This window comes from Camelus ferus, chromosome 11 (assembly GCF_009834535.1).
Source record: "Camelus ferus isolate YT-003-E chromosome 11, BCGSAC_Cfer_1.0, whole genome shotgun sequence".
Lineage (NCBI taxonomy): Eukaryota > Metazoa > Chordata > Mammalia > Artiodactyla > Camelidae > Camelus > Camelus ferus.
In genome coordinates, this window is record NC_045706.1 from 62407047 (window position 1) to 62429550 (window position 22504).

Genomic DNA, 22504 nt, shown 5'->3' on the forward strand with positions numbered 1-22504 from the left:
TTTGTGGTAGGTTTTTGGTTTGTGTTTACTGTGAGTTTCATATATAGCAACCTATACATTCAAAACAGTCTGTTTTAAGTTGATAGTCACTTAAGTTCAAATGTATTTTAAAAGCACTATGTTTTTACTCCCGTCCCCCATGTTTTATTTTTTGACATCTTATTTTATATCTTTTTATTTTGTGTGTCCCTTAACTGTATATTGTAGTTAAAGTGTCCTTTGGCCATCCTACTAGCTTTTATAAGTGGTTAGTCTGCTATATTTACTATATATTTGCCTTTACCAGTGAGGTTTTTTCTTTCATATAGTTCATTTCTAGTTGTGGCTTTTTCTTTTTAGCTTAAAGGAATCTTTTTAACATTTCTTATAAGGCTGTTTTGGTAGTGAACTCCTTTAGCTGTTGTTTCTCTTGGAAACTCTTTATCTCACTTTCCTTTCTGAATGACAACTTTGCCAAATAGAGTATTGTCCGTTGGAAATTTTTTCCTTTGAGCACTTGGAAAATCTCATGCTGCTCCCTTCTGGCCAGCAAAGTTTCTGCTGAAAAATCATCTGATAGTCTTATGTGAGTTCCCCTGTATGTAACTAGTTCTTTTTCTCTTGCTACTTTTAAGATTCTCTCTTTAACTTTTGCCATTTTAATTATAATTTGTCTTGGTGTGGACCTCTTTGGGTTCGTCTTGTTTGGGGCTCTCTGTACTTTCTGGGCCTGGATGTCTGTTTCCTTCTCCAGGTTAGGGAGATTTTCAGCCATTATTTCTTCAAATATGTTTTCTGCCTCTGTCTCTCTTCTCATTCTGGGACCCTTATAATGCAGATGTTAGTGTGCTTGATGTCCCATGGGTCCCTTAAACTATCTTCATTTTTAGAAATTCTTTCGTTCTTTTTGCTGTTCTGTTTGGGGATTTCCACTACCCTGTCTTCCAGGTCGCTGATCTGTTCTTCTGTATCACTTACTCTCCTACTGATTCCCACTGGTGTGTTTTTCAGTGCAGCTACTGTATTCTTCAGCTTTGTGTTCTGTTTGTAACTTTCTTATATTTTCTGTCTCTTTGTGAAATTTCTCACTGTGCCTCTCCTTTGTTCTCCCAGGTTCACTGAGCATTTTATTATCATTACTCCGAATCCTATCAGATAAATTACTTATCTTCATTCCAGTAAGATATTTTCCTGCAGTTTTATCTTGTTTTTCCATCTGAGACATGTTCCTCCATTTCCTCATTTTGTTGGACTCTCTGTGTGTGTTTTCTGCATATCATGTGAAGCAGTTATCTCTCCCTGTTTTGAAGGGGTGGCCCAGTGTGGGAGATGAACTGTAGTGATTAACCTTGCCCTAGGTCTTGATTGTCTTTCGAATTCTCTCTCCACTTGTTTCAGTCTATGGGATCCAGAAACACAGTCCTCCCTTGAGCCTGAGCCTGTGCTCAGGGGGTTCCCCTGTGTGGGGTTGTGCATGCCTTTTGGCTCCGGTGTGGCTGTGTGAGTGGAATTGGGTGTGGCTGCTCCTCTGCTGCATCTATTAGTGCTGTGGCTTGAGCAGTGTCCCTCTGTGGGGCAGGGCTGCTCACATGTCACTGTTAGCAGGTTAGAATGAGAGTGCAAAAATGGTGACTGCCTGTGCTGGCAAGGTAGAGGGAGCCTGTAAACATGGCATCTGCCAGCATTCCATCCTCAGAGAGTCCCAGCAGAAGTCTGCCCCCTCTGACAGACGTTTTAAGATTAGTTAAGTAAATTTCCTTCACGTACGGTCTTAGCTCTTTACACGCTGCTGCTCTTTGCTCTGGGTCCTGGGATGAGTGGCTCTTTGCACAAGCCGTTTAAGAGCAGAGTCTTCATTCCTTGCAGTCCTGTGTTTCTCTCAACATAAGCCCTGTTGGTTTTCAAAGCCAGATGTTTTGGGGGTTCTTCTTGCTGATGCAGGACCCAAGGGTTTGTGGTGCCTGGTGTGGGTACAAACCCCTTGGTCCTCAGGGAGAATCTCCATTTATTTATTTGTCAGCTGATTGATTTGTTGATTGATTTATTGAGCTTCCTCTCCATTGTGGATCACCGCATCACGGTTGGAGTTTTTGGTGAGAACATGCCTTTCCTAGCCTTCTTGATGTGGCCCTTTTATCCTTTATTGTGAAGCAGGTAGTTCAGGCAGTTCTCAGGTTCTTTTCAGAGGGATTTGTTACACGTATTTGTTGGGTCTGTGGGAGGAGGTAAGTTTAGGATTTTTCTATGTCACCATCTTAACCCAGTTCCACACTTGGTTTGCTTGCCCTTTCTTTATAGTAAGTTTTGAAGTTGGGCAGTATGAATTCTCCAACTTTGTTCTTTTTCAAGATTGTTTTGGGTTTTCTGGGTCGATACGAATTTTAGCATCAGCTTGTCTAGTTTCTGTAGAGAAGTCAGCTGGGTTTTTGATAGGGGTTGCTTTATCTATAGATCAATGGTGGGAGAATTGCCGTCTTAACAATAGTAAGGCTTCTGACCCATGAACATGGTGTATATTCATTTCCATACTCTTAACCAACCAGTTTTGACAGTCCAGTTCTTCTAGATGTGGATGTTCATATTAGGTATGTTGTATCTTGCAAGTTAGCATTAGTAGGATTGAAGTCCTCATGCCTGGGGCTTAACTGTTGCTCTTAATTAAACATGACTTGAATTGATACAAAATAATATTTGGAAATTATGCCAAAATATTATGAGTAATATCTGCCTTATGTAAGTAATACCTGCTTAAAAAGTGGCGTGATTTGTTTTGTAGTTTCGTTTTAAAAATTATCATTTTTATCCTGAGTATGTCTGACATAGGAGAGGGATTGCTTTAGGCAAACTTTCAGGTCTCTTACCTGGAGATAGGGGTGCATATCGGAAGAGTAGCTTATATGGCTGTAAGGAAGGAGGTCCTTTAAAACTTCGCAGAAAAATTTAAAACCCTCTCATATTTGTGTGTCTGTAGCCTAAATAGTCTTCCTCAGGCTTGTCATGGTCATGTATCAATGATGTAATAATGATGATTATACCAGAAGCACCAAAGACAGCTATTGGTGTACCATCTGGGGGGGCCTCTACGAATGGTTAGTTTGACTAAGTATTCCAGTAAGCCACATGGAGTTTGTCATCTCTAACAGAGGACTTTAATGCATTAGTGATGAAAAACTGCTCACTGCTGACTGTTGTGATCTTCCAGAGAATTGTAAGACAGCACGGCAGTGAGTGAGTGCCTTGTGCCTTGTGTAATATGGACACATATATTTAGACCATTTGGGCACAGTGCTCCATCTTGTGTCAGGCTCATCATCAGAAGCCTGAGATAGAGGAGGGGATGTGTGGTATCTAGACACTAACATTTTATTTATTATTGATTATAATAGCCAGACACTAACATTGCTTACTCTGTTCTCCTGTTTTACTGCTTATCAGTGATCATCCAGCTATTACAAAACTAGACTTTTTAAAACCAGAATTTTTTTTAGCTTATTTTCTATGTGTGTTGATCCCTTCTGGTTTCCTTTTCCTTCCTGTAGCTTGTTGATCAGAGAGTCCTGTAAAAGAAATCAATTTTGTGAGTCCTGTTGCTCCTTATTCAGCTTGGTTAGTAACACTGTCAGAGGTGGGACCAGCCACAGAAACACCTACCATTGGTCCAGAGCATAGTTGTGGGAGAGATGGGATAAATGGCCGGTCGTCAGATGTGAACTTAGGGTTGTCAGGCCCTGTCGTTTGCCCTCCCTGCCTACCACCTCACCTCCAATACACGGTTAATAAATGAAAATCCCCATATCAGAGATTCATTCTTTTGGGTTAAGACTTCCATCCTTTGTTAAAATTCAAACAGCATGAAACATTATCATATTATACTTTATTGATAATTTATTTTTAATTGTTTTTGTGTACAGAATTTGCTAGATCTCAGTGAGTGCAGAGGGAGAGAGAGAGAGCACACAATTCAGTTACTGGGCACTTTGGAGGAATGTCTTAGAAAACCAGAGGAAAAAAGGCAGGAGGTGCCTGGAATCATGAATAAAGCTTATTCAGACAGTGTTATTTTAACCTAAGGGCAGCCTTTTCATGGTTCCAGGAATGTCCACGAGAGCCCTCATCTTCCCTGGAATTTTCTTTAAGAGCAGGGTTAGCAAACTAGAGGCCCATGGACCAGATCTAGTCTGCCACCTATTTTTGTAAGTAAACTTTCATTGGAACATAACCATTCTCATTCATTTACACACTCACTGCGGCTGCTCTGACACTATGTTGGCAGAATTGAGTAGTTATAACAATGCTTAAAATATCTGGTGCTTTACAGGAAAAGTTTGCCCGTAATTGGTCTAGAGAGTCTAGACTTTTAGAATGTAAGCATGGATCATAGATACCTTAAATATATTTTAGACTTTTTAACTTTTAATCTTACCATTATGTGGACTCAAGGGCAGTGATTTTAAGGAAGGATCCCTACTTATATCAGGATGAATGCTTGTTTAAGAAAAAAAATGTGTATTAGAGACTTTTATGTACTTTACATGAATATGTCTCAGTGCATCAAGAAGCGGTACAGAATTGTATTCAATCTGGAAACAACCCATTTCTCAAAAATGAAAAGAAATATCAGTGTAATGAAGCAATATTGCCAGGTGTATTTTACAGAAGAAAATGAAAAGAACTGTTATTTGGTATTATAAATGGGTGTGGCCCATTCTTTATTAACAGTGACCTTAGATTGTAAAAGTCATCATCTATTTGGTTTTGACTCATTTGACTTTCTTTGCAAAAATGTTTTCTTTCAGGTAGGATGCAATGAAGTAATGTATAGTGTAGAAAAATAAATCTGGATATCTGGAAAAAAAGAAAAAATGTGTAACTTCAGAAATATGTAAAAAAAAGGATGACACTGTTGTGTTTAAAAAGTAGCTACTGAAAAATTAATATCTGATTATACAAGTACTTGATCCACCAGCTTCTTTCAGATACTCACATCTTATCACATGAGAAAAATGTTACAGCTTCCCCCATAGACATTCATCTTCTATCATTTTTGAAGACCAGGTATTTATGTTAGACATTGTAATTTATTTAAGTATAAATATGAATATAAATATAAAATGCTAATCTCACTGTTGGAAATTTGAAAAGTGTTATAGCTCACTTATGTCCTGTCTTCCCTTCTCTCTCAGCCTGACGTCCATGGCCCAAAATGACTCTACCACTGGAGACCTTCTTCCGTAAAGAGGAAGACCAGACAGGAGGTTGGGATGAGCATGCCACTGCATCAGATCTCTGCCATTCCATCCCAGGATGCCACCTCTGCTAGAGTCTACAGAAGTAAGACCAAAGACAAGGAGAGGGAAGAGCAGGTATTGGGGGAATACCCTTTTTAGTTTCATTATTTTTTGTTCTTTCATTAAATAGAGTCTAGAATAAGCTCTGACGATCAAGGTCTTTTCCGAATATACTAAAAAAAGCATATGATTTAAACAGTTTTGCTCAGAAGAAGTCATCTTTGTATAGATTTCTAGGTTTTCAGATTTTGCAGTCACCTTATTCTGCCATGGTTATACATGGCTTATTTATCTTCATTGGTTAAATCTACCTGATTATTTCTGGTAAATCACTGAGGAAAATTTCTTTGGATTCTCAGAACATGATGCAAAGGATAAAATTATTTGAACAAAAATGTATGCCTTGTATATACCGGTCTCTGCCTACTGCTGGAATGTCATCTTTAATATCACAGAGCCTGTCTCTGCCCTCATATGGCTTTTGATCTGGCCTGGACAATTAAATATGCGTAAGAGGTCAGTATAAAGTCAGTGATGGTGGAAGTTCAAGACGATTTAATCCCAGCCCAAGGAGTCAGTAATGGCTTCCTTGAGAAAATAACATTTATATTGAGAACCCAAACAGTGACCTGGAGTTGGTTAACGGAGAAAGATAGAGTGTTCCTGGGACATGCTGAAAGGCCAAAGTTTACAGCAAGGTGAATTTGAAGATATTAAAATAGAATAACTGGAACATAAAGGTCGAATGGGTAGTGGCAAAATAGGAGACTGCAAAAGTTAGAGGAGTTACCGTAAGGAGTTTGGATTTATTTTTGCAGAAGAATGAATGATCACATTTGTGTTCTTAAAATTTTCATCCAGCCTGCTGTTTAGAGAGTGAATTGAATGAGTGCCAGGAGACTAGTTAGAGGATTATTTAATAGTCTACTTAGGCGAGGTTTGACAAACTTTCTGTAAAAGGCCAGATAATGAATATTTTAGACCTTGTGGATCAGCTCTGCCGTTGTAGCATGAAAACAACCAAAGACAGTATATAAATGAATGAACATGACTATGTTCTAATAAAACTGTTTTTACAGAAACAAGTGACAAGTCAGATTTGGCCTGTAGGCTGTAGTTTGCTGATCTCTGGCCTAGGGAAAAGTTGATGGTGACTCCGTCTAGGATAGGTGTAGTGGGGTTAGGGAAGATACTTCGATTATTAATCCAGTGCACTGATGATTGCATGTGGGAGGGACGGGGAGGAATCAGAGATTACCCCTGCTGCCTTTTTGCCTGTACAATGTGCTTTACAGACATTTACTCATTAGTTCTTATAGCATTCCTATTTTAAAGTGAAAATCTTTGCCCAAGACTCTGAAGAATCCTTGTTAAATCAAGAATTGATGTCTTATTTGAAGATGATTTATTATAGTTGATGGGACACTATTCTTTCCATTATTACATAAAGAATAAAAAAACTATCGTATTTCTTAAAGTACATAGACTGTTGAAAATGAAAATGTGTCTTGTAAATTGAAAAGGACCCCAAATTCTTAATTCGTATTTTTCTTTTTTCCCATCGGTTGTACTGTCAACTGCACCCTTTCTATTCTGAGCTCTTAGGAATGCATCCAGTATCGGTTGAAGTGCTAACTAGGGGCAGTGGTAGGGGAGATGGTTTCTGGACGTCGTATTTTCGGTATTTTATTTTTTTCAACTTCAGAGAGATAAGAGAATACCCTAAAATATCTTTCCCATATTCTGTCAATTTTCATTTAAGTTAATAGTCTTTTTTAAAGATTCAGTTAAATTAACAGTCTTTTCTTAAAATCCTTCTTAACCTAAATTGACTTTTAAATATCACTAAGCAGAACATTTCCTTAGTTTAGGGTGCTTGTCTATACCAAGCTGAGGCTGTTAGTTCCCTATTCATTGTAGTGTTGAATTCGGACAGCAGATGGTGGGAATTTCTTGGTATGTATGTGTATGAGGGACTGTATATGTATTTGTTTGGAATAGAGAAAGGAGGATGTCCAACATTTTAGTCCAGGAAGAGAGGTCCCATTTGTATAAAACTGCATTGTAGATATGTTGTAGATGGGTATTCAATAAATATGTACTGAATTGATCTGTTTGATGAAGTTTTTATGGTTTAAATAAGTAGCATTAACCAGCTATTTTGTGGAATTGGAATTTTGATTGGCATTGGGAAGAAGAACCACCCTGCCCCACCTTAGTGTGGGTAATAGTTTGAATACCTGATGGCAGTTCTGGAAATCAGGGTGCCAGAGTGAGGTGGCAGGTAGTGGAAGAAGAGCTGAGGCAGGAGCTTGAAGAGCCACATGAGAGTTTTGGCAGCAGCTGGCACAGTGCTGAATGAAAATGATTGTTGTAGGTTTCTCAACCCTGAAATGTGATACTAGGAGTAGTTTGGAAGGTAAGTTTTTGTCCAGTGGAGCCTTTTCCCCTTTATCCAGTTCCCCTGGCATAATGAGTTCAAAACAAAATCCTTTGGTACCATTTTTGATCCTCCTGTGCTTAGGAGTGGAAAAGAGCAGGGCAGGAGAAGCTACACAGAGGCACCCCTTCTTTCCATCCCATCATCCACTGTTCTCAGAACTGGAAAGGTGATAACGTGGGACAGATTATTACATCAGTAACAATTGTATTCCTTTTGAATCTTGTGAGAAAAGAAGAACATTGCAGTTTATGCAGAATCAAATAATGTAACTGTTAACCTTGACACGGTTTTACCTAGGCTTGTCAGCCGCATGACACGATTCTCTCTAGTACCCACTGCATGAGCCCTTATCTGCAATTCTGAGAGTTAATGACTTAACACAGTAGTCAACACAGTTGATGAACAAATGAATGAATTCAGTTTTAATGATATGGGGGCTACTATGGGGTAAGAGGAGTGTTTTGCAGTCTGTAAAAGGATTTCTGCTGCTGTTACTTATAAACTGGGTGTTTCTTGAGTATTTTTTTCTTGGTGTTTTGTAAGTGTTGATCCACTGCCATTAGACTCTGGTATGCGTTTAGAAACCTAATGTGGTGGTTATTTGCAGTCTTTCAAAAGAAACATATTCTTTATAGTTTTTTTTGGAGAATGCTTTCTTCTTACAGTGTGAGGAGTTACTGGTTAATGTCTTACTGTTCTTGGCTTTCTTTGGTTCTTGGGGATTTTTGAGCCTTTCAGTCCTTTTTCAATTCCAAAACCTTTTCTTCTACCTTTCATGATGAACTTTAAACTCTGGTCCTCTAAGGCATTGCTGCTAGTGGTTAAATTTCCATATTCTCTTGACTATAGTATTTTCTCAGATTCGTTCCCCTTAGTTGTATACTGTAGCCCTTTGGAATTGACCTTTTCCAAACTGCCCTATTTTGCTGACTCATTACTGCTGATTTTTGCTTCTTCCTCTGTCCAGTGAGGTTCTTAATTGATTTGTTACCATCTGATTGCTTTTTGATTGATTTCTTGTTTAGAGTTACTCTCTATCTTGTGGTTTGACATACCTCTTTATGTTTTTTGAAATTATTTTTGTTATGTTTTGTTTTGTTTTGAAATAGTTTTGTTAAGGTATAATTGACATACAATAAACAATATATATTTAAAGCATACAGTTTGGTAAGTTGTGACATATATATACACACACGTGAAACTGTTTCCGCAATCAAGATTGTGAACACATCCATCACTCCCAGAAGTTTCCTCATGCCCCTTGGTAATCCCTCACTCCCACCCCTCTCCAGCCTTTCCCTCAAGTAATTGATCTGTTTTCTTTCACTACAGATTAGTTTGCATTTTCTAAAATTTTATGTAGATGGTATCATACATTATATACTCTTTTTTGTCTAGCTTTTAATTCTTTTGAGATTCATCGAATTTATGTTTATCAGTAGTTTGCTCCTTTTTTTTGCTGAGTAGTATCCATTGTATGGACCTACCACAATTTAGTTATTCATTCTCCTGTTGATGGACATTTGGATTGTTACCAGTTTTTGGCTATTACAAATAAGGCTGCTGTGAACATTCGTACAAGCCCTTACCTAGACATATATTTCCTTTCCCTTGGGTATATTCCTAGGAATGGGACTATATGGTACATGTATGTTTAACTTTTTAAGATACAAACTGCCAAACTGCCAAACTTTGCCAAAGTGATTACACTCTTTTACATTCCTACCAGGAGTATGAAAGTTCCAGTTTTTCTGTATCTCCAGCAACATTTGGTTTGGGCGTCTATTTTAACCATAAGTTTGTTTTCTATGTCTGTGTATCTGTTTCTGTTCTGTAAATAAGTTCACTTGTGTCTTTTTTTTTTAAGATTCCATATATAAGTGATATCATATGATATGGTATTTTTCTTTCTCTTTCTGGCTTACTTCACTTAGGATGATGATCTCTAGGTCCATCTATGTTGCTGCAAATGGCATTGTTTTATTCTTTTTCATAGCTGAATAGTACTCCATTATTTAAATATACCACAACTTCTTTATCCAGCCATCTGTTGAGAGACCTTTAGGTTGTTTTCATGTCTTGGCTATTTTAAATAGTGCTGCCGTGAACGTTGAGGTGCATGTGGTATTAGGGGGAAAGCATTCATTCTTCAACATTAAGTAGGATGTTAACTTTACGTTTTTTGTATATACTTTTCATCATGTTGAAGGAGTTCCTATCTGTTTCTAGTTTGCTGAGAGTTTTGCTCAGGAAGGGGTCATGAGTTTTGTCAAATGTTTGTTTTGTGTCTTGTCACCGATAAACAAAGCTGTATACTAGTTAAAGTGGGAAGGATGGAGTTTATTTAGTAATAACTATTGCAATAGGAAGGAGAGTCCAGTGTGAACTGAATTCATCTTATTCTTGTCTGGCAGTGTCTAGGATGTTTGAAAGGAGAATGAGAGAGTAGGAAGGAGAAATGAATGGGGAAAAAAGTGGGAGCTTGAGCAGAGTCAGGGATATAGAAATTTATAAAAACCTAGGAAAGGCATTTGGTCATTGTGATTAAGCCATCTGGGTTTGCTAACTGGTATGTATTATAGTTGGGCTCCTACCCTCCCACAGAGATTGGGAGACAGAGGCTGTATCTTCAGGTGTTTACTGGAACAAACAGTAAATGCTTTTGGCAGTGTTGAGTTTTCTCACTTAATATCTTAGGTTGGAGTCATCATCCTAAAGACACGGCCATGAGAAGTTAGAAGCTATGCTAGTATTAGTGCAAGAGTTTAGGAGGAGTCATTATGTGCCAAGAGTTTTTGCGGTTCTCAGTCTTACTGCAATGATCATATGGCTTTTATTTTTTATTCTGACTGTTAGTCAGGGATCTTCAGAGAAACAGAACCAAAAGAATACCTCCCTATGTATCATTCTGTATCTTACATGTGCATATAAGTATATAGGTATTGTATATATGTATAAGAGGAGATTTATTATAGGAGTTGGCTCACATGGTTGTGGAGGCTGAGAAATCCCACCACCTGCTATCTGCAAGCTGAAGAACCAGGGAGGCTGGTGTAAGTCCAAAAACCAGGGAGGCAGAGGATGGAATCTTGATGTGATTCCAAAGGCCAGAGTCTGAAGGGCTGAGAACCAGGAGCACTAATATCCAAGGGCAGTACAAGATGGATGTTCCAACTCAAACAAACAGAAATTCACCCTTCCTCCACATTTTTGTTCTATTCAGACCCTCAGTGGATTGTGTGATGCCCACCCGCATCAGTGAGGGCTACCTTCTTTTCATTCAAATGCTAATATCTTCTGGGAGAATTCTCACAAACCTGCCCCAAAATACTTTAACCAGCTATCTGGGCATCCCTTAGCCCATTCAAGTTGACACATAAAATTAACTGTCACAGTTTGCTAACACAACAAAGGTTGATTTTTTTTTTTAATGTACCAACCTTATATTTCTAGTATAAACCACACTTGGTTATGATGTATTATCCTTTTTATGTATGACTGGATTTGAATTGCTAAAATTTTGTCTTGAATTTTTGCATCTGTGTTCAAAAGGAGTATTGGTTCATAGTTTTCTTTGATTACAATGCTTTTGTCTGATTTTGTTATAAGGATAATGTTGGCCTCATTCAATGATTAGGGAATTATTTACTCCTCTTTAATATTTTAGAAGAGTTTAAATGGAATTGGTATTATTCTTTTTTCCTTAAGTCTACCAATGGTTTGGGGGGACACAGGCTTTCAGCCTATAGAGCTTAGCATTTTAATATCTTTAGAATCTGTTGTGACATCGCTTTCATTCTTGATGCTGGTAATTTGTGTCTTCGCTTATATTTTTTGATCTGGCCAGAGGTTTATCAGTTTTATTGATCTTCTCAAAGAATTCTTTTGGTTCAGAGATTTTCTTTTGTCTGTCTGCTTTCTATTTCTTTCATTCCTTCTTAGATATTTATTATCTTCTTTCCTCTGTTTCCTTTGAGTTTAATTTGCTCTTCTTTTCCTAACTTTTTAAGGTAGAGGCCAAGGTTATTTGAGACTTTTCTTATTTTCTGTTATAGGTATTTAGTAATTATAAATTTCCCAAATTCTGCTTTCATGGCATCCCACAAATTCTCTATATTGTTTCATTTTCATTCAGTTCAAAAAATACTTTCTAATCTCCTTTTTGATTTCTTCTTTCATTCATGGGTTATTTTAAGTGCATTATCTAATTTCCAAAGTTTCTGGACTTTCCAGAGATCTATTTAATTCCATTTTGATCTGAAAACATATTTTAAATAACTTAAGTCCTTTTAAATTTATCCAAACTTGCTTCATCGTGCAGAATATTGTCTCTTTTGATAAATGTTCTGTGTATGTTTAAGAAAAATGTGTATCCCACTGTTGTTGAATGAAGTGTTCTATAAATGTCAGTCATGTCAAGTTGATTGATAGTGTTTTCAAGTCTGCTGTAGCCTTGCAGTCTACTTGTTCTGTTAGTAGAAAGAGTGGTCATTAAACTGCTGACTATAATTGTGGATTTTTCTGTTTCTCCTTATAGTTATACCAATTTTCCTATGTGTATTTGATGCTCTTTTATTAGGTGCATAAACATTTAGAATTGTTTGGTCTTTATAAATTAACCCCCTTATTATTATCCCTGGTGATTATATTCTTTGCTCTGAAGTCTACTTTGATGATAGTACAGGCACTACAGCTTTCTTTTGATTAGTGTTGGTATGGTATCATCTTTTCCATCTTTTTACTTTTCACCTGTGCCTTTATATTTAAAGTGCTTTTCATGTCAGCAAAATATGATTGGGTCTTTTTATCCAGTCCGACAATCTCTCTCTTTATTTGGGTGTTTAGACCATTTATATCTAATGAGATCATTGATATGGTTAGATTAAGCCTTCCTATTTGCTTTCTGCTTGTCCTGTCTGTTCTTTGCCTCCCTTTTCATTCCTTTTCTGCCTTTTAAAAAACTGAGTATGTAAGAGTTAATTTTTTTCATCCTTTTTGGCTTGTAAGCTATAACTCCTTATTTCGGTGGTTTTCAATTTTATTAATTTTATTTTTTTAGGGTTATAGTATACATGTTTAGCTTGTCACAATCTACCTTCAATTGGTACTACGGTAGTTCAAGAGTACTATAAGAATCCTATACTTTAGTATAGTGTACTTTTATTTCTCCCCTCCTCGTCTTTAAGCTGCTGTTATCATACATTTTTATTATATATACATTATAAACCCCAGAATACAATGTTACAATTTTTTAAACACTTTTCTCTTTAAGGAGATTAAAATAAGAAGAAAAAATATCTATTTACCCTTATGTAACGTACTGCCGTTTCTGGTGTTCTTCATCTCTTTGAGTAGAGCTGTATTTCCATTTGTCATTTTCCTTCTGTGTGAAGGACTTCCTTTAACACTTCTTCTATTGTGAGTTGGCTGGTAATGACTTCTTTTAACTTTCTTTTTTGTTTTCTTCATTTCTTATGTCTGGGGTTTGTTGAGCTTTGTGGATCTATGGGTTTACAGTTTTTGTTGAACTTGAAATATTTTTCAAATATTTTTTCTGTCCCCTCCCTTCTTTGGGGACTCTGTTACACACATTAACTGGCTTGAAGTTGTCTGGTATTGTGTTTTTAATTAAAAATATTTTTACTGTGCTTTATTTTGGATAATTCTAATTGATATGTTTATAAGTTCACTAATCTTTTATTTTTCGACGTCTAATCTCTCATTGATTCCATCTAGTGTATTTTTCATCATAGATGTGGTATAGTTTCCATCTCTAGAAGTTCAGTTTGGATCTTTTTTTATATCTTCCATGTCTGTATTGAACTTTTTGATCATAAGATCCAAACTGGACTTCTAAAAATTGATTTAAAAATAAAACTGACTTAAGATGCCAAGTGATGGGTATCTTTGTAATATTGTAATTTAATTTAAAAAATTTTCAGCATAGTTGTGGTATCTTGAATACATTTCTGTTAGATTATTTTGAGGTTTTCTTCATTTCTTTCCCAGTTCTCTTTTCTTTTTTATGCAAATAATTTCACCATTTTAAAAATCTGTATTTTTCTTACTCTTCTGTCCCCTTACCCTGTTATCTCATATCTTTGCTTATCCCTAGGACTATTTGAAACGTCCTTCCATGCACCAGTGTAGGATTATTAACATGCATTTTTTAAACATTTTTTATTGAGTTATAACTATTTTACAATGTTTTGTCAAATTCTAGTGAAGAGCACAATTTTTCAGTTATACATGAACATATATATATTCATTGTCACTTTTTTTGTCTGTGAGCTACCATAAGATCTTGTATATATTTCCCTGTGCTGTACATTATAATCTTGTTTATCTGTTCTACATTTTGAAATCCCAATCGGTCCCTTCCTACCCTCCACCTCGTTGGCAACCACAAGTTTGTATTCTATTAACATGTATTTTTAAAAGTCTAAAAGACAGTTTTGTATTTGGCCATCAGATCAATATTTGATGAAATACACATTTCATTTGACAGTATTTGTGAATTACTTTCCATCTCAGAACAATGTCTGTTTTATTCTGTTATTAACAGGGTCCCAGGGTCTACTGTAAGCAACAGCATCAGAGGGGTTTACTACAGGGAAGTAGATGCTTACAAAATAATTGCAGGACTGGAGGAGTAGGCCTCTTCTGGGTTTCCGGAAACAGTTAACTCCCAGCATCCCTGAACTACTCTGCTGAGATCAGGAGCTGACAAATCAGAAAGTTGCTGCTGAAACTTCTGATGAAAAAAATCACTATAATGATTGGTGATAATGGAAAAATTTTTTACCATGGTTTGAAAAGCTGCCACTGCTCCTACGAATTTGCTGAATTAGGAAGAAGCTACTGGCTCTAGAACCACACCATTTTGCCATGATCTGGACAAGCAAAGTGGATACTTTGTCTTCTGCTTTTCTTCCTGTGTCTCATCTACAAACAGAACTTTCCGTGTGAATGCAACATAATTATGAATTAATTGGATTAGTGCAGCCTAATTATGTCTGGAACCCAAATTGCAAGATTGTCCGTAAAACACACTTTTTAACTTCCTGCGCTTTAAAGTGGAATTGGTATAGATACTGAAAAAAAATGGTCCACATCACAGTATCTCTTGAAGAGGATGAACAAAAAGGTAGTTCAATGATTATCTTACATTTAAACAGCACACTCCATAGGAAATGAAAGTGGTGTTTTCTTTTATATATTTATAAACAGTCCTGTTTCTGGCCCTATTGGCCTCACCATCTTGCTTCTGAGGTCAACAGATGGATTTTACCGTGTAGCATCAGGATAATGTTCATCTAAACACATTTATATTTGCTATGAAAAGATATAAATGTTGGCAGCTTACACTGTACTCATCTTAACCTGACATCTCAAAAGATGGCCTCACAGTTGTTCAAGTGATAACTATTTTGAGGCATAACCATCACACTTTCACCTCTTAAAATTATTCTTTTTTCTCTATTAGGTAAGTCCTTCCCTTTTAAATCATAAAAACCTAATATAAGGAAAAAACAATCTGTGTTTTAACATGCCGAAATCTCCAGAGCCGTGTAGCTCAAGCCCCAGTTTAATGCTCAGTCATGCTCTGTGTCATCATAACTAAGTTGTTCTTGGTCCCGTTAGGGCATCTCTCATGGTGCTGCCCCACTACTTCCAAAGGCGGTCTGTCCTTTTTGTAGTTACCAGGTTTGATATCCAGTATAAGAAGTAAGTGTCTGTAGCTGTCTTTTATTGACAGCCCTTTTTTTCTTCTAGGAACCATCAGTCTTATTTTGCAGCATAAAAATCCCTTGTTTCATGTATTACAAACATGAGTCTCTGATTCTGGTTGTTCTCTTTTAGACCATACCTAGTTTCTTCCTAGAAATATGTTTAGATGAAGAGATGAATGTACATCTTTAAAATATGTCCGTCCCAAATTACTGCCTTTGGTTGGGCATCATCTTCTGTGAGATCATTTGTTTGGCTTCTTGAGTCATCTGTCTGTTTTCCCTGCGGGAGCCCCAAGAGATGAATATTCTCATACCTAGAAACCAGGATGTCTTCTGTCGTCTGTTTACCTTTCCTTGGTCCCTGGATTGGTTTTTTTTTTAAAACTGTTTCCAAGTATGTTTCTTCTGTCTGGTAATCTTATCTGTCACTCTAATATGCTGGGAACTACTCTTGTTTGCTCAAGCACACACGAAGTTGTAGCACACTTGCTGTTTAAGAACCAAATATGAGTAATTCTTCTCTAAATTCTTGTTTTCTTCCTTGTAAGCCTTGTTTTCTTTGAGAATGAAAAAATAAGATTGGATGTTTTTCTAGTGATAAAAAAAAGAGTGAGTTGTTATCAGACATTAGATACAAGTTGATCAGTTGAACTGTTATATTTTCTGGTGCACACATTGACTTTGAGGCTTAAATGCAGATAAATTTATGAGATCCTGCCACTTTAAATATTCTTAGTCAAAAGCCATAAGTATTTGTTCTGGCTGTTTTATATATTATAAGCTTACCTTTCCCAAATAATTCTCACAAAAGTCTTGAACTAGTAACAGTTTGCTGTTTACTTTAGGGTATTTATATAGAAGGATGTGCAGAATGACTATAGCAGACCTTTGTGATGTTGGTCTGGTGGGAGTTTGCTTGGTAAGAGTCCACATCATGTAGGTAAAACTAACAGTCTAGTTCAATGTGTTGCGTATATATTGAGTGAAAGTGTTTCACGAATATGTGTCTTGGTGCCACTGCAGGACCCAGTTATTATGGTTTGTTGGTTGTCACTATTCTCTTACAGATTTTTTGTCAGTAACTGTATTGAGAATAAGAAAACTGCCTACATTTGTTTTTAAATGCAGAGATTTCAAAAAATAATCTTAGAGCCATAGCATCCTATAATAGTTGTTAGTGACTTTTATGTTTGACTTCATCGAGATGACCCCTTTATTTTATACAAATGAAGAAACAGATCCGAAGAGAAATCCCTTGCCCATGGTCACTTGAATTTGTATGATTTTTTTTCCCGTGTTATTTTGTTTTCTCTTTAAAAATGCTTTCACATGAATATAAATATACTCCACACATCTGTTCTTTCATTCATTTATACATCAAGCAGGTATGAACAATATATTATATGCTGGAAAGAATCCTGCCCTCATGGAGTCTGTAATCCAGCAGGGAGACAGGAAGGAGCCATGCCACAGAGTGCAGTGGGTGCTCGGGGGACAGCCTCCCTGGTGTATTGCAGCGGGAGCTTTTTTGATCTTTGATGTGACTAGTTATGTTTTTGTTTTTGTTTATCTCATTTCTGCTTGGGATTTAGGTGTGCTTTTTCAGTTTTTGAATTTAAGGATCCAGGCCTTTCTTCATTTTTGAAAATTTTTTCACCCATTATTTCCTCAAATACTGCCTCTCCCCCTTTCACTTCTTTCTCCCTTTCTGGGAATAAAACTGTTCTGTCTGTCTCTGTGTACTGTACTCTGGGTGGTTTCTTCAGTGTTCTCTTTTCTATTCACTAGCCCTCTCCTTGGCCAGGTTTAGACCTGCCATTGAGATTTTAATGTCAACATGTTTTTATTTCATATTTATTTTTCATAATTTCCTGTCTTTGCATTACTTTTTTTAATTTTTCCTTTATCTCCATCAACAACAATTCAAACTTCATTCCTTTAGTTTCCACTGTGTACTATGAATTGTGTTTATGTATAAAAACAATTTGGTTGTAAATATTACCTGAAACTCTAGCTATGAAAATTCTTCATAGTTTCCAGTAAATATGTTTGATGCATCATCCTTTAATAAGTGGAGGTATGCAGTCATCCATTAATTAATTATTCATTTCACATGTGGCCATTTTTATAGCATCTAAATAGGTGAAGCTACCACTAAGGATTTGTTTTATTTCATTTAATATAGCATATAGTTATATCAGGATTATTCTGTACCAAGGCAGTGTTCTTCTCAGGGCTTTACAAATACTAACTCAACTCATTTGATCCTCATTTGAGGACCATGAGATAGGTATAGTCATTGTCATCCTACTCTTATGGGTGAGGCCCAGAAAAACTGGATGAGTTGCCCACAGTTCCCTGGTTGGCGGTTGGACCGTGGTAGAATTGGTATCCTCCACACCCAGCCTCCCAGCCTCCACACCCATGCCCTTCCCTCATTTGCTTTTTGCACGCTGCTCAGCCAGCTGTTATCTTTGCAAGCCACATGTCCCTCGTGATGAACCTCGCCCAGCCCCACTCCCTCTGTGCTACATCCGCACAATACTTAAGTCTATACTGAGATCGAGTCAGATGCTCTTCTATTTACTTCCTATGTCTATATCTTGTGTCTTCATTAATTTATTCATTCTTTGAACAGATTTGTATTAAGCACTCATTACATGGTGGGTGCTGTGTCAGGCATCGAGCATAAGTGTGGTATTAACACAGAGACACCCTCTGTGCTGCCTAAATCTCTCCCAAACCATGTGCTTCTGTAGGTCCCCACGCCACAGCTGTAGTCCCAGACTTCACATTGATTTGACTGCTGCAGCAGCCTACACACAGGCCTCCTTGCTTCAGCCTCTCTTCCTACTCTGCATGCTGCTGGCAGGGACAAGAGCCCATTACACAGTCCATGTAGTAGGTGCCATCATCCTGAGAGGCACCCCTGATTATCTCGTGGTGACAGGGAAGGTTTTCTGAAGGAAGAGATGTCAAAGACAAGTCCTTAAGTAGCAAGAGTTAGTTGTAGATAGAGGAGAAGAGTGTTCAGGGCAAAGAGAAAGGTAAGGCCAGCCTTCCTAGGGAAGAGAAGAACATACGGTATGTTTGAGGTACTGGGAAAAACCTCACTGTGCTGGAACTTGAAGTGTGCGGTGGGAGCAGTGAGACGAGTCAGGAGTGGCCACGTTGGTGCTGAGGGCACTGAGATGTCAGTGCATGCAGAGCACAGGGAGTTGAAGTCGAAGCTCTATGTAGTTAGGTGACTGAGCAGTTTGGTGAGGGGGTTGGGGAGGAGATCACTTATAAGGCTGTGGGAACAGTCTGGGTGGTGATGGCCTGAACCAGTGAGGTGGTACTGGCGGTGACAGCAGTGAGCAGATCGCAGAGAGATGAACAGGAGGTAGGAATGACGACAGTGCTGGTGGCTGGTGGAGGGTGGTGGTCAGGTAGCTGAGGTCTGGCCTAGACAAAGGGCTGCCATCATTCACTCCGACAGAAGAGACGTGGCAGGTTAGCGGGAAAGTGGTGAATTTGGTGGTGGATGTGCAAGTGTGAGGTGCTTGTTGGGGTCCCAGCTGGAGATACCCAGAATTCAGTTGTGTCTGAATCTCTAGAGAAAAGTCTATCTAGGCTAGAGATAGAAAGATAGAAATTTTAGAGTTGGTGACATATAGATGGTAAAGGTTGCCCTAGGAAGAGATGAAATTTTTAGTTAGAACGAATAGCCTGAAATAAGGGTATGTGACAGGACACCGAGGAAAAGGAGTCACCACGTCGAGTCACTGTCTCACAGACACTCCGTGCTGATAGGTACTTTTGGTGCTTGCTGTATTTCGAAATATTTTATATCTTTCTTCCATGCTGCCTTTGCATAGGCAATAAAATACCACCCCTTTCATTCAGTCGTCCTTTTGCTGTGTTTGTGCATTTTTTGTTTGCTTATTAACTCAGTTTACTGCATTTCAGAAGCCTGTATTTTTTAAACAATTTTTATTGATTTATAATCATTTTACAATGTTGTGTCAAATTCCAGTGTAGAGCACAATTTTTCAGTTATACATGAACATGTGTATATTCATTGTTACATTTTTTCTCTGTAAGCTACCATAAGATCTTGTATATATTTCAGAAGCCTATATTTTTTAAACATCGGGGACTCCTTTGGATTCATGGTATTTGGGTTATATGTGAATAACTCGTAATGGATGCAGTTACAAGAAAATCTTAATATCTTTTGCCTCAGGGCTTTGTTTTTTGAATTCGGCTTAGGCTAATTAATGCATAATGCTTGTGTATTATTAGCTGTGTAATTAAACTTATACTGTAAGCAGGGTCACACACCCCAGTTGTGAAAGACAGGCTCATTATTCATACTGTACCCGAAGGTTCATCAGCATCTGCTCCCAGAGAGCAGAGGTCATCGCTTCAAATCAGCTGTGGGACCTAGGATTCTGCTGGACTTGGGTGAGCCTCTGCCTTCCAGCGCAGGTCTTGTGGCCACCCAGTGAGTGTCAGTGTCCTCCTTTCTGGGCCATGGTGGCCCTCCCATACCAACCCACTGAGAGCCGTTGTCATATCAAATCTAACTCACAGGCATAGAGACTAGAATCTTTTACCAAGTGAACTTTGGAACTGCCTTTGAAAAAATTATCCTGCCAAACTCAAGGTAATACTGAGAGTTTTTCAAGGAAAAAGTGAACTTTGAGCCCCTTATTTAAAAAATTATTTATTGTGAAAAACAGAAAAAATGTGGGGGGTTTACTTTAGATGTAAAGAGTCTAAAGAGGCATAACAGCCAAATATAATGTGTAAACCTTGATGGAACCTGCTAGGAAAAATAAGCAGCTATAAACTGTGTTTCCTGAGACAGCTGATAAAGCTGAATATTGTCTATATATTAGATGATAATTACAGAATTATGGCTCATTTTCTTAGATGTGAAAATGGCACTGTGGTTATGCAGGAGAATGTTCTTGTAGTTAGAGCATGCATCCAGAAATATGTAGGGTAACATGCATAATGTCTGCAACTTACTTCAAGTGGTTCAGCCAGAAAAAGAAAAATAACAAGGCAAAGAAAAAATAAGTGTGTATGTGTGTTTGTATCAGAGAAAGAGAGGGAGAAAGCAAATGTGGCAAATTTTATAATAGTTGATGCATCTTGTTGAGGGTATAAGGTATTCACTGTACTGTTCTTTCAACTTTTCTGTAGATTTTTATATTTTCAAAATGAAAAGCTTTGGGAAATAAAAGAATATGCCATTGTCAAATGTGAGATAAAGCCAAGGTGGCAGTAAACAATGAAAAACCATAAACAACGATAAACAAAGGGCCAATGGGTGAATTATCTCATGAGATGCTTCATAGGTATTCAGATATTTTAAAATCTGATTTCAAATTTTTTATGCTATTTTAGGATTATGTGTTTGTTGGCTCACATTTATGCTCAGTTGCTGAAGTAAAGAGGTCTGTTTTTAAAATGTGGCTATTGCTGATCACTGATGTATCTCACCCATCACGTTAGCAGAATATTCAGATTGAAAGATGTGACTAGATTAGGTTTTCTCTATGTTGTATTTTAGGAGATTTACTTCCTTTGTTTAGGTTTTTGTGCTGTCAAATATCTGCACTTTAGGTGTTCTCAGATGTGTGGCTCACTCTGTTTCTTGTTGATCTTTCTTCTCTGATGTATTAAATAACAGTCTTCAAACTGTCGTACCCGTGGCTGGGAAGCGTGTGCAGACTTTCCAAAGTGCGCACAAGCAGGGCTGGGCTGAAGGGGATCTGTTTTCAGATCCTCCCTTTCCACATACACTTGAAACTTAAAACTGCTTCTAATAATTAGTGATATTGGGCATTTTTTCATGTGCCTATTGGCCTTTGTGTGTTTTCACTGGAGAATTGCTTATTTAGGTCTTCTGCCCATTTTTGGATTGGGTTGTTTGTTTTTTTGTTTTTGAGTTGTATGAACTGTTTGTGTATTCTGGAAGGTAATAAACCTTTGTCAGTCACATCATTTGCAAATATTTTCTCCCATTCTGTAGGTTGTCATTTTGTTTTTCTTACAGTTTCCTTTGCTGTGCAAAAGCTTGTAAGTTTAATTTGTTAATTTTTGCTTTTGTTTCTATTGCCTGGGTAGACTACCCTAGGAAAACATTGCTAAGATTTATGTCAGAGAATGTTTTGCCTGTGTTTTCTTCTAGGAGGTTTATTGTGTCTTATGTTTAAATCTTTAAGCCATTTTGAGTTTATTTTTGTGTATGGTGTGAAGGAGTATTCTAACTTCATTGATTTACGTGCAGCTGTCCAGTTTTCCCAGCACCACTTGCTTAAGAGACTCTTTTCTCCATTGTATATTCTTGCCTCCTTTGTCAAAGATTAATTGACTGTAGGTCTGTAGGTTTATGTCTGGGCTCTCTATTCTGTTCCATTGATCCATATGTCTGTTTTTGTGCCAATACCATGCTGTTTTGATGACTGTAGCTCTGTAGTATTGTCTGAAGTCTGGGAGAGTTATTCCTCCAACTTTGTTCTTTTTCTTCACTATTGCTTTGGCAATCCTGGATCTTTTATGATTCCATGTAAATTTTAGGATTATTTGTTCTAGTTCTGTCAAAAATGTCATAGGTAATTTAATAGGGATCATATTAAATCTGTAGATTGCCTTGGGCAGTATGGCCATTTTAACAATATTGATTCTTCCAATCCAGAGCATGGGATATCTTTCCATTTCTTTAAGTCATCTTTAATTTCCTTAATCAGTGTTTTGTAGTTCTCCATGTATAAGTCGTTCACCTCCTTGCTGAGATTTATTCCTAAGTATTTTATTGTTCTGGATACGATTTTTAAAAGAGATTGTTTCTTTACTTTCTTTTCCTGCTATTTCATTGTTAGCGTCAAGAAATGCAACTGATTTCTGTATGTTAATCTTCAAAACTACAATGAGGTATCACCTGACACCAGTCAGAATGGCCATCATTAAAAAGCCCATGAATGGTAAATGCCGGAGAGGATGTGGAGAAAAGGGAACCCTCCTACACTGCTGGTGGGAATGTAGTTTGGTGCAGCCATTATGGA

At 37.4% G+C, this 22504-nt stretch overlaps 1 protein-coding gene across 6 annotated transcripts in view; it reads left to right on the top strand.

The window, feature by feature from the left end:
- The window catches only part of MARCHF8 (membrane associated ring-CH-type finger 8), a 129020-nt gene that overhangs the window by 54840 nt on the left and 51676 nt on the right, over window positions 1-22504 (top strand). For 3 of the 6 annotated variants that reach the window (XM_014562636.2, XM_032491708.1, XM_006188788.3), the window contains exon 2: window positions 5163-5342. In XM_014562636.2, coding sequence (XP_014418122.1) covers window positions 5241-5342 — 102 coding nt within the window. In that variant the 5' untranslated portion in view covers window positions 5163-5240. Of the gene's footprint in view, window positions 1-5162; window positions 5343-22504 lie in introns of those variants that run through there. The other 3 variants (XM_032491709.1, XM_032491711.1, XM_032491712.1) reach the window with 2 other exon arrangements.